Source organism: Phyllostomus discolor, chromosome 2, assembly GCF_004126475.2.
Source record: "Phyllostomus discolor isolate MPI-MPIP mPhyDis1 chromosome 2, mPhyDis1.pri.v3, whole genome shotgun sequence".
NCBI classification, from domain to species: domain Eukaryota; kingdom Metazoa; phylum Chordata; class Mammalia; order Chiroptera; family Phyllostomidae; genus Phyllostomus; species Phyllostomus discolor.
The window spans coordinates 9,124,598-9,136,181 of NC_040904.2; the positions used below are offsets into that span (position 1 = coordinate 9,124,598).

General features: G+C 55.7%; 1 protein-coding gene across 5 annotated transcripts in view; it reads left to right on the forward strand.

The window, feature by feature from the left end:
* Nucleotides 1-9,844, forward strand: part of AGPAT3 (1-acylglycerol-3-phosphate O-acyltransferase 3) — an 83,426-nt gene extending 73,582 nt beyond the window's left edge. For all 5 annotated transcript variants that reach the window (XM_036017482.1, XM_036017483.1, XM_036017484.1 and 2 more), the window contains 2 exons: nt 4,220-4,418; nt 4,738-9,844. In XM_036017482.1, coding sequence (XP_035873375.1) covers nt 4,220-4,418; nt 4,738-4,826 — 288 coding nt within the window. In that variant the 3' untranslated portion in view covers nt 4,827-9,844. The remainder of the gene's footprint in view (nt 1-4,219; nt 4,419-4,737) is intronic.
* The last annotated feature ends 1,740 nt before the right edge of the window (nt 9,845-11,584 follow it).

Genomic DNA, 11,584 nt, shown 5'->3' on the forward strand with positions numbered 1-11,584 from the left:
CCTCGGGTGGGGCGGGGGGGCTGCTGGGGACGGGCTCAGAGCCAGAACCCGCAGATACCGCAGACCGGGGAGCCGGACTCCAAAAACCTCAGACAACGGAACTCTCAGACAGAGGCTAAACTCGGTATTTTTGAAATGATTAAGCGTAAAAGAAGGAACTGAAAAGAGCAAGGCCTACAAAAAAAAAAAATGAGTCGGATCTGAGAAAAACCAAGTCGAATTTACAGGCGTGAGAATTTCAGTCATTAGCAGTAAACTTTGAACAGATTAACTGTCCGATGAGATACAGCCGGAGAGGAAATTAGCGAGCTGGAAGATTTAGGGGAAAGTGTTCAGGATGCGGCCCAGAGAGAGTGCACCTGCGAAGGGAAGGCGAGAAGGTGGAGAGGACAGACCGGAAGGTGCAGTGGGCAACAGTCAGCAGGTCCCGAGGGAGAGAGGGAGGCGTGGTATAGAGCGGCTGCCACAGCTGATGACCATGGAAGTGATGAACACGGATTCCCTCAGGTTCAAGAAATACTGTACGAGTCTGGGGTGAGATAAATAAGGAGAAGTTCACCCTGCTTGGCAATGAAATTGCTAAACTCCAAAGACGGAGATCTGTAGAATCACCAGAGAAAAGACACACTGCCCACGGAGGACTGACCGTGAGGTTAATAGTGGACACATCTCTTACTGGGTGTCAGAGTCTCTTCGAAAGTCTTACACATTTTCCTCCTAGTAACTGTACACATACACACACATACACATACATTATACACGCACACACACGTGCAGACGGAACAGAGTAAGCCCAGAGTGTAGAGCACAGAGAAGAGTAAAAATAGCATGAGTTATTGTAACAGAAAGCAAAGTTGCACAGGAGGACTCGACCACACCAGAAGCTTGTCCTTTAGAACTCTCATAAAACAGAAAGCCCCGGGCCAGGCTGACCAGTGAAGAGGAGTAGTGGCCTTAATAGAGAATAAAAAGGTGGCCCAGGCAGAGAGCAGTGAGTGACAATCACGTGAGAGCAGTACAGCTAGCTTTATGCTCACACCTTTGAAAACTTAGATAGAACACACAATTTCAAAGAACAGTATAACTCTCTCCAGAAGAAAAAGCACGACCGAAAGGAAACCGCGTTTGAGCCCCAGGCGGGTGGGCGGGCGGACAGACAGACCTCGTGCGCATGGGCCGGGGGCTGGGTGTGCACGTCTCTGAAGCTCAGTCAGGTTTACGAGGTCCAGACTTGTACACGAAGAGGCAGGACTGGTTCGGCAGGAAATGAGGAATAATCTAAAAGTGCATCAGGAAGTAGACACTCTGCATTTATGTATTCGTTCGCTGTGATTCGGTTAAAATAAACGAACTACGCATTGTCCACGTAAGTGAACCCGGAGAAAATCGTGTGAGAAAAGCAGACTGCAGTGTGTGTGCGCCGTGACTCTCACGGAGAACTGGGAAGCGTGCAGCTCTCTGGGCGTTACTGTTACGCGCATGCGCCTGTGGGAGGTGCGGGTAAAGCTGAGTGTGGCTGGAGAAGTGGGAAGCGTGTAGCTCTCCGGGCGTCACTGTTATGCGCATGCGCCTCTGGGAGGTGGGCGTGAAGCCACGTGCAGATGGAGAAGTGGGAAGCGTGTACCTCTCCGGGCGTCACTGTTATGCGCATGCGCCTGTGGGAGGGGAGGGTGAAGCCGCGCACGGGAACAGAAGCCCTGGTCCGGAGCGGGGCGACTTCCGACTTCCGCAGGGGACGGGACGCAGGGCCTCGTCCTTATACGGTTCACTTCCTGAAATGTTCCCCCGCAAGTGCATCAAAGGACAAGTTTTGACCTAACCGAGGGATTCGAGTATTCTTATACTATCTGCTATGCTATTCTAGAATACTGAATTATGTAACATAGCGTTTTCAGTTTTTTTCTGTTTACTCTGGGGACACCATGCTGTGGTGTTCTTCCGCATTGTTCTTTTTGCCAGTCGCCACTGTTTCTTGTATCTGTCGACAGTGACACGGGGGTAGGGGTGAATTCAGCCCTTTCAGATGCTGCATGGCATTCCACTGAGTGCTGACCGTGCGTTCCTCCCTGTGATATTAGCGTGTGTCCCACTTTGGTGGGGCGGGCGCACGTGGGAGCGTGTCTGTCAGAGACGCAAAGACTCGGGTTATGTCCCCCAGCTGAGCCTGAGATGCCCCTCCCCCGTCCTGTGAACAGAGGGTCTGGGTGACCTGTGGTCTCACTGCCCTCAGCCAGGAAAGATGCAAAGACCCCGCAGCCACCAGACTGAGAGCTTCCGAGAGCCACGATGCCTTATGTCTTTGGCAATTACCAGTTAGCTACAGTCTCCCCCTTCACAGATGCAGAAACTAAGGTCCTGAGAAGAAAGGGACCATCCTCTGGGGGGCCAGGCTGGAAGTCCCCAGGTCCTTGGCCATCACACCTACTGCCGAGTTGAGGAGTGACTACCTGTCACAGGTGTGGGGAAGGGGAATGGGACCAAGTCTTGGCAGCTGGGGTTCTTGCTTCCTGGCCACCCACATCACCGTCACAGACCTGGGTGGGGGCAGAGTAAGTTTACAGTTGTTCATATCCAGCAATGAATAAGTGATATAAGAATGAACTGTGTCTTGCGTACTCACTACTGGACACCTACTTCTGCCCCACCCTATGTAGTGTGTATGCATGCTGGCCCTGTGATAACAGAGCCAGGAGCCCCTCCTCTGCGTGGGGCCGGCTTTGGGGCCGGGGAGAGACAGGCGCTGGAAACGGGGAGGGGCGTGGTCTGGACACGCCCAGGCTACAAGAAACTGAGCAGCCTCCGTTTCTCTAACCTTCCAGAATAAGCATCTTCAGCCTAGGTTCGAAAGAGAAAAGAGGCGCTTGTTCAGGTGAGGGAGTTGGGACGAGGAGAAAGGACATCGTATTTGGAGAAGCAGCGCCACAGAGTCATTCCTGCAGGTCGGGCGGCCCGGCACTAGAGCCGAAATGTGTACGGCACCCCCTGCGCCGAGGGCGAGTGTCGTGTCCTCCCAAAATTCCCTGCGCACCACGTGGACGTTAGATCTCGACCTGAAACTCGGTTCCCAGCTCAGAAAGGGCAGGGGGAGGCATGGAAAGGTCCCGCCTTCTGTCCGTGGCGCCGTCTCAGGCTCTGGTTCACCCTGACGGCCGCCCACCGTAAACACTCAAACACTCGAGAGGCGAGGGGTCTGGAGGCAGGGCCCTTGTGCTCTGGGTCGGGCGGTGGGTCGGAGTGGAGGTGGCCCAGTGGGCTTGAACTGGCAGGGACGTGCCGGGGCCCACTCGGGGCAGGGGCTTGCAGTCGCCCCGAGGAGTGTGCATGCGCCTGGAGGGCAAGGGTGCCCTGGCCCCTCGAGGCTTCCTGCGGAGGGGGGGCAGCCGTCTACGAGTTGCATGAGGCTGTGAGGCCGGGTGTTTGTCAGGCCCCCACCTGCATTTTTATACAACACAAAACAGAGCTGTGGAAGACTGAATGCCAAAAAGCAAATGAAAATAAGAGCAGACAACACCGCACTCCCCGTGGTCCTGTACAGATACCTGGCCGTGCATATTTTTTTGCTTACGTGGGACCCCTCGGCACCTCAAATGCCACGGCGCACCTCCTCTCAGCACGTGCTGTGCGGTGGCTGCAGAGAAGTCTGTCCTGCTGGGCGCCCCCGTCCTGCTCGGTGTGCAGAGCGAGTCCCCGGGCCACTGCCCACACAGCCCTGTCGGCGTCACCTCCCTGTGTCTTCGCCGCTCCTCCCTCCTGTCATTCGCCTACAGGAAGGAGGGGCAGAGTGAGTTTATGTGGTGACAGAGCTGGCACGGGGCGATGCCAGGACCTCTCCCTGGCCGGCCGCTGGACCCCCGGCAGGTTGTGGCTGGCACCCCTGCCCTTGACACACAGGGGGAGAGGGCGAGGGGCCTGGCACGCACACCCGGTGGGTCACGGGGTCGCATTTTGTGAACTGTGCCCATTTTGTGCCAGGCGCAGTCTCATCATTTTCCTGGGAGACATGCCAGGTCGAAGGGGTTGCGTTTTTACAGGTTTTGGTGGTACAGGCAGCCGAGGCTCTCCGCGCAGGCCACGCCGGCTTCCTCTCCCACCCGCAGCACACGGTTCGCCCTTCTCCGTGGCCCGTCACAGGCCGGGCCGTGTCTCGCTGTCAGCACAGCTGTCCCTCTGTGAGGAGGGCCGCGTGCAAAGACACTGCCTTTCTTGTGGACCCGCGCAGGATGCCCTGCAGGAGGCGTACAACCAGAAGGGCGTGTTTCCGGGGGAGCAGTTCAAGCCAGCCCGACGGCCGTGGACGCTGCTGAACTTCCTCTTCTGGGCCACGGTTCTCCTGTCCCCTCTGTTCAGCTTCGTCTTGGGCGTCTTTGCCAGTGGCTCTCCCCTCCTGATCCTGACGTTCCTGGGCTTCGTTGGGGCAGGTAAGGGACGCGCGTGACCTCACAGCTCAGGGCCGGGGTCTGCCGTGTCGCTGCCGAGGCACCCAGGCCCAGAGACAATCACGGCACCCTGGGAGGTGGCAAGGAGCCGGGGGTCCAGGCAGGGCCTCGTGGGCCTCAGAGAGCGGGCTCTGGCCTCTCTGCTGCGGAAGCCGCCTGCTCCGTGGGGACAGGCCGCCCGGGCCCGCGTGGGGCAGAGGGAGGAGCGGGAGTGGGCCTGCCTGCCTGCCCCCCACGCGGGCCCCCCAGGAACGGTGTCCCCAGCTGACCTGTCTAACCTCATCTTTCTCCTGTTTTAAAGCTTCCTTTGGAGTCCGCCGACTAATAGGAGTCACCGAAATAGAGAAAGGCTCCAGCTACGGAAACCAAGAATTTAAGAAAAAGGAGTAATTAATGGCTGTGATTGAACACACGTAACCTGACGGTGGTATCCGATTAACTCAATTAAAAACAGAACAACACGTACGGAGAGGAAAAAAAAAGACACTTAGAAACTATTTTTCTTATTAACTGGTGACTAATATTAACCAATAAACTTGAGCCAAGAGTAAAGAGATCGGAAGGCCTGCCGGATGGAGACAGCCGCAGCTCGCGGCAGGGCCGCCTGCCGCTGCCGCCGAGGGAGATGGGGCGGGCGGGGTGGGGGATGGCGGTGTCCGCTCTGGGGAGGCGGCTCCCGGGGCACCCGGTCTCATCCAGCGTCATCTCTCAAGGACTCCGCCGGCCAGAGAGAGCCTCCAGTGCTTTCTCTTCTTAAAGTTAGGTCCTGTTTTTTGCTTTTGCCCCTGATTTCGGGAACTCGCCCTGGCCCCTCAGCTCTTCCCCGGCACCCCCAGCAAACGCTCTTCGGGACCCCCCAGTGCTCCTGGGAATGAATGTCACAGGGTCTTCCTCCCCACTCCCCAAGGCACAGCCAACACCTGCACTTCCAGACGGCGGGGCTGGGGAGCTGGGGAGCTGGGGAGCTGGTGGGGGCAGGGACGCTGCCGAGAGAGTTCTCTGGGCCACGAGCACACACGGGGTGTCAGAGGGACTGCGCGCCCGTGCCGGGCTGGCGGCACGCACGGGCTGCTACTACCCGCCCCTGCGTGGAGGTGCCCGGTGACTCGCTGAGATGCAGCGTTCTTCCCGCACCCAGAGCTCCTCTGGCCCTTTCTCCCTGCAGCCTTCGGACCGAGTCCCTCTGCTGGGTGCTGGGGAGGAGGCCACGCTGGGCTGGTGTCCTCTCCCCCGTGACCGGGAGCCCAGGACCCAGAGGTGCTGAGTGTGCCGGAGGGAGGCCTTTGCCCCATGGCCCCCAGGACGTGCGAGGGCCGCTTTAAAAGCGAGGTCACCACCCGATCTCTTCTAAAGGTGGTTGGAGGCTGCTAACGCACAGCTTGTTGGCTTTCAGGGATTTTGTTTTTACGGTGGGTCTTTTGGTGTCTCTCAAGGCCCTGATGAAAACGAGAGGGGGTGAGCCTGTCTCCCTCCAGTGTCACCCTCCCTGCTCTGAGCAGGCACAAGTGTCCCTGGGGAGGGCCAGGTGGGCGGCTTCCCAGCCTGGCGGGGCCCACACCCACAGGTGCCCAGTGGAGTGTCTCCCCAGGGTCCCAACAGCCTGTGCTTGGCCTGTCCTCTCAGCCTCCTTCTTAGGCATGGCCCTAGAGGGAGGCGTCTGATCTGAAAGTGAAGGTTTGATATACCGAGGCCGGGCTGGGAGCGGCTGGGCAGACGGAGGAGTGGGGCGGAGGGCCTCCCCGCCTCCTGGCGGGGCTCAGCTCAGTTACTCCACTCCCACCCACCTGCACTGGGCTTCCTTCTTGCACTTTCAAGTTAGTTTTTTAAAGTGACATTCCCCTCATCTTTTTTTTTTTTTTTTTTTTTTTTTAGCAAGGGAAAGAAAATAACGGGTGTTCTCTCTGATACACTGTAACCAGCATTCTGAACAGAGGCGGGTTGGATTTTCTAGGAAAACAAATGGAGGAAAGAGACATGAAAAACATTAGAAACTATATTGGAAAAAAATAATAATGTGTTGGCCCTAAGTGTGTATTTTGGGAAGATTTATCAGGATGGCATCAATTCTTCGTAACAGCAACACGCTCCTGAATTTTTAGGTTTGGTGACAGGGGCGTTTTCGCCTCTGTCTTAAAGCACATCCCCTGCTCCCTCCGGGCCGAGTGGCCACTTTGGGGTTGATTTGTCTTCGCACAGCGCGCTGCTCGTCTGTTTTTATGGGCGTTCATCGGCGTCATTCGCCACGTCGCCGATACCTAAAACGTTTTCAATGAGACGGGGAAGGAGGAGGGTACCCCTAGGCAGAGCCATTATGAAAAAAAAAAAAAAGCAAATTTAGATCTTTTACTGCTTAGTTAGTTACTAGTCCTGGTTTCCAAGATAAGTTCCTTCCGCTGGAAATTAATACATAATGTGCGAGTTCTACGTGGAGTTCATGAGCAGTACAGACTCTTCCGTAAGCAGAGACCAAGACCAGGGTGTAGGTTTCAAATCTCAGCGATTCCTTCTGATTTGACCCAGAGCAGCTCGCGCATCACACCCTAAGCCCTTCGGGAGCAATAAAAACTACAGCACGAATGTTTCAGGCTTTTTTTTTTTTTTTTTTTTTGAGAAGGTGCCTCTCGCCTTCCATTGACTTCAGAAGAAAAGGGGGAGGGGAGCTCTTAGTTTTTTACAAATTAATAAATTGCAGAGTAGTGCTTTTCTTTCTTCTTTGCCTTCACACCCACCCCCGAGCTCCATCTGTTGCTGGAGTTGTCATGTCCAATTCATGTTCCAAGCGTCGGAACAGGCCGTGCTGGTTGCTGCTGCCGGCAGGCGCTGCGGGCCCCGGGGGCTCCCTCTACACTTGCTCTCGGTCAGTCTAGGGCTGGGCGCTGTGTGCTGGCCCTCCCCGCTGGGGCAGGCTCTGTGGCTGGCAGCGTGCCTCTGGAGCCGGCTCGCTGATCCTGCAGGGGAGGGGGGCGTGTGTGAGGCGGGGTCGGGGGGGGTGGTCACTGGCTGCGTGTTTCTCAGCTCAGGGCAAGGCCCCACTCCCAGGTGCCAGGTTCCAAGCCCTTTGTCATCTTCCACCTACAGGTCTCGGCTCTGCCCAGTGCGTGGAGTTTGGCTCGTGGGGCTAGCCCCTGTGTCTAGCTGGGGAGAAAGTTGCAGTTCTCCAGGGCCCCTTTGGGGTGTTCCAGGGGCTTCTAAGGTGACTGTGATATTTCCATGGTGACTTTGTAGCAGCCACCAGCACCTGGGGACTTTCTGGCTCCCCTCTGCGGGGTCTTTCGGATGGCATGGTGCGCGGTGACTGTGCGCGCTGCTCGCAAGCGAGCAGATGCTGGGGAAGGCTTGGCCGACCAGAGGGACAGCAGGTCATAGAGTTGTCTCTTTCTGTGCGCCCTCTTTTTCTCCAAACAGGCCTGGCGGAGCGTGTGGAGTCGCTCCCCCCTGGGGAGTTTTAACCCCGAGAAGCAGCACTGGCCGCCCAGTGCTCGGTGGCAGCACGCTAGACGCACGGCCCCGTCCGAGGTGCTTCCCAGGCCCCGTCCTCAGGAAGCATGGGATCTGGTTGATACGAGCTCTGAACGTAGAAACCACTAAATAATGACAAAGCAACAATGTACACAGCACATTCTTGTAAAACAAACAAACAAACATGAATGCAGGTGTGGTCACTGATTAATTCTGAATAATCTGCCTTGTCCCTGGTCGCCGCCTGTGCACCGAGGCGGGAGGACCTTCCTCGAATTCGCTCCGTCGCTGTGCGTGGCGTCGGTCTGAAGAAAAGCGGCGGGCACAAGTGCGTGCGTTCGGGAGCTGTCGCCAGGCCGTCCACGCCCACGTGACTGATGATTATGTCAGATTTGGGGTGAAGAATGAGTAACTCTCTGCATGTTGCTTTGTCTCTGCCCGAGGCACCTATAGGATAAGCCAAATAGAATCTTGCAGCCCAGCCGGCTTGCAGCTGAATCGTTCAACCCCGAGCGTGAACTCACGCTGCGAACTTCTCACCCACTAGTGCATGCTCCCCCCAGCATGCAGCACCTAGCGTCCAATGGTGTGAGTTGGCTTCCAACTCTCCTGCCCTGTCACCAGGCTCAGGACTGAAAGAGCTGGGCCCGCCGTGCCCGCCTTCCTTCCCTCTGGAGACAGCACGTCCCTGGCCCACGTGCCTGCCCCTTTGTCTAGCAAGTTAACTCACAAAGCGAAGGCCAGCCTCTCCGAATGCCCAGGCCTGGGTCCTCCAACCCCACTCCTGGCCATACCACCCACTGGGCCTGGGCCAGGCTTTGTCCCAAACCCTGCTCGGGACTGCCAGGGTGCATGCGAACATCCGGGTTTCACATTCTTGCACAACAGGGCCAGGATGCAGAAACACAGGGACAGTGTCTGGGTAGAAGGTGTCACACTGGGTTCTCCTTGATGGAGGGGGTGGACACTGTGAATTGGGTTTTAGCACAAGTGGTTGCCACCAGCTGAGTCGTTGAACATGGCGGCCTTCTCACAAACCACTCGGGAAATTCAAGGACAAGATTATTTCAGGGAACCCGGGAAGTACCGGAGAAGCTGACCCCAGTCAGCCCCAGCGGCAGCCACGCATTCTTTTCCAGGACAATTGGATGGCTTTAAATTTTTAAGCTTTGTAAATGACAAGTTCACCTGGAGTTTTCTTTTCTCGTAAACTTGTTCATTTCTTAACTTTTCCTTGCGTAAGTATTTGGACAGAAGTCAAACTGTGAATGAGATACTGAAATGCACTAAATTGTATTAAACTGGAGTTACTTGATACAATGAGGAAATGCATCCGATCTGCTTGTATTTATTGTCTCAGAACTGCTACATCGCGACAATCAAATGTTACTTGCCTACATGCCAGGAAATGCAGCTGGCTTCTTAATCACAAAGACCGTCAGCAAGTTTCGTACCACCAACTAATCATTCAACACGAAGGCCGTCAGCAAGTGCTGTCCGTGGAAACGAGAAGCTCTCTGTGGAAAACCACACAAACCATCGACCCCAGTGCGTATGGCAGACGCCGACAATCTGCCGTAGCTGACCGTTGGCCGGTCTCAAAGGGTGGCACGTCGTCTACAGGGTGCAAATGTGTTTATGGACGTTCCTTTTGTACACTTCCTTTTTACAAGTTTGCTACTCACAACCTTTATGTAGTTGGAGACAGAGGTATTTTTGGTCTATAGGAGCCGGGGCGGGGGTGGGGGGTGTGCTGACTTAGATTTTAAAAGCCTGTGTCCCCAAACCCCGACTGTTCGCCATGCTCCGCGAAGATCGCTTTGTACACGGGCGTGCGTCAGCCCGCCGGAGTGGCGCCGTGTTCCAGATAAAACGCTGCAGGCGTCATACTTATTTATTAAAGTTGCTGCTGTGAGAGAGAGGGATAAAATATCTGCCATGTAAGAGAACGCGACTGTCTGTCTCCTGTTCCTTTGTCTCTAGTCTGCATAGATTTTTTTCCCCCCAGGGAAGTACAGGACCTTGGGCGCTCAGTGGCCTACGGGGCTGGCAGCTGCATGGGCCTCCCTGCTCCCCGTCCTCTGCGGGGGACCCTCCCCCCCCCCCCCCCCGCCCCCAGCTGCGTGCACTTGTCTCCCCTCCCCTCTTCATACCGGTTGCCTTCCGAGGGGAGTTGGAGAAGGGGCGCCACCGTCTGGAGGAAGGCAGTTGGTGCATAAAGTCTGTGACATGTCTGTCTCTGCCTGAAACAGGTCTTTTTTAAAAAAGCCATCAAGGACAAAAGGGTTTCTAAAGTAGGCATGTAGACATCAAAAGCTATTTTTTTGTAAAAATTTATTCTATGGAGAAAACCAAGGACTTCTTTTTCTTTTTTTTTTTATTATAAAGAACAGAACACTGGTTAGAACCGAGAGCTATTACCGGGGTGCACTGGTCTGTCTGAGGGAAAATAAACCGAGCTAAAAGACTCATGGCTTCACTTCTGCTCTGGGAACTGCCGTGGTGTCGTGCTTCTGCTCTGTGTGGGGTCCACACTCAGCCCCCTGAGAACCGGAAAGGCTGGGTGCAGACAGGCCGTCACATCTAACTGCGACTTATTTTAAAAATATACCCTGAACCCAGAGCATACATGTACCAGTACATGCACATATGTTGTGTCCATGCATTCATGTGGACATGCATGTGCACCGAACACATAGGTGTGAAACTTGGGGCGATGTAACACAGGAGATGAAACCAAAGGTTCCTCCCTGGTGCCACCTGGTATGTTGGAATGGGAGGGTGGGGTCACCCCCTTGACCCCTGTGTGCACCATTTTGCTTCACTTGTGCTCTTGGCCCTATCTGAGCATGAGCGTCCCTGGGTGGAAACGAGTAGCTATGGAAGTCACCCTCAGACCCACAGACACCTGGGATGCCCGGGCCATGGGCTGATCCCGCCTGCCGCTGCTGGCCCAGGCCCCGCCTCTGCTTTGACCCTGCCGGGGGAACGTGGCATGTGTGAGTCCGCCCCTGGCCGCCCACTGTGATGAGAAGTGCGTGGGAGCATGGTCACACACGTACCCCTGAACATACATGCTGGCATACATACATGTACCAACACACACACACACAAACCCATGCGGGCCCACAACACACACATGCATACATAGGCACCCGTGTGTCTGTATATACACCCACATGTGCACACATGTACCAGCATGTGCACACGGGTGCACATATGTGTACACACACACAAAGAATAGGAGAAAGTGGGGGGTCACTTAAGAGCAACCCCATTAGGAAATGGGGTGAAATCACAAGCCTATGCTCCTGAATCATTCTCACTTTCATGCTTCCTCCTGGTGCACTGCCAGAGGACACTGGGGTGTCCAGGTGACCCATGCGGCAGGGGGATTTGCGGAGAGAAAGAAGTGCTCCCCAAAGACTAAAGAAATCAGACTGCCCTGTGACTTCTCAGAGGGGCTAGTGATGTCTCTTGATCCGGCCCCCGGCTCCACCAGGAGGGGGGAGAGTGCTGCACCCACAGGAGTGTTACCCCAGGGGCACGTTTTATGGAAAGTGGGCAGAGAGTGTGGAACACACGGGATGTGTGACATATGGGGTCTTCAGCCCCACCCCCTCCCGGGGAGAATCCTGCGTGTGGCTTGCAGGGGTTCCACGGCTGTGTGGAGCTGAGCCTGACCCCCT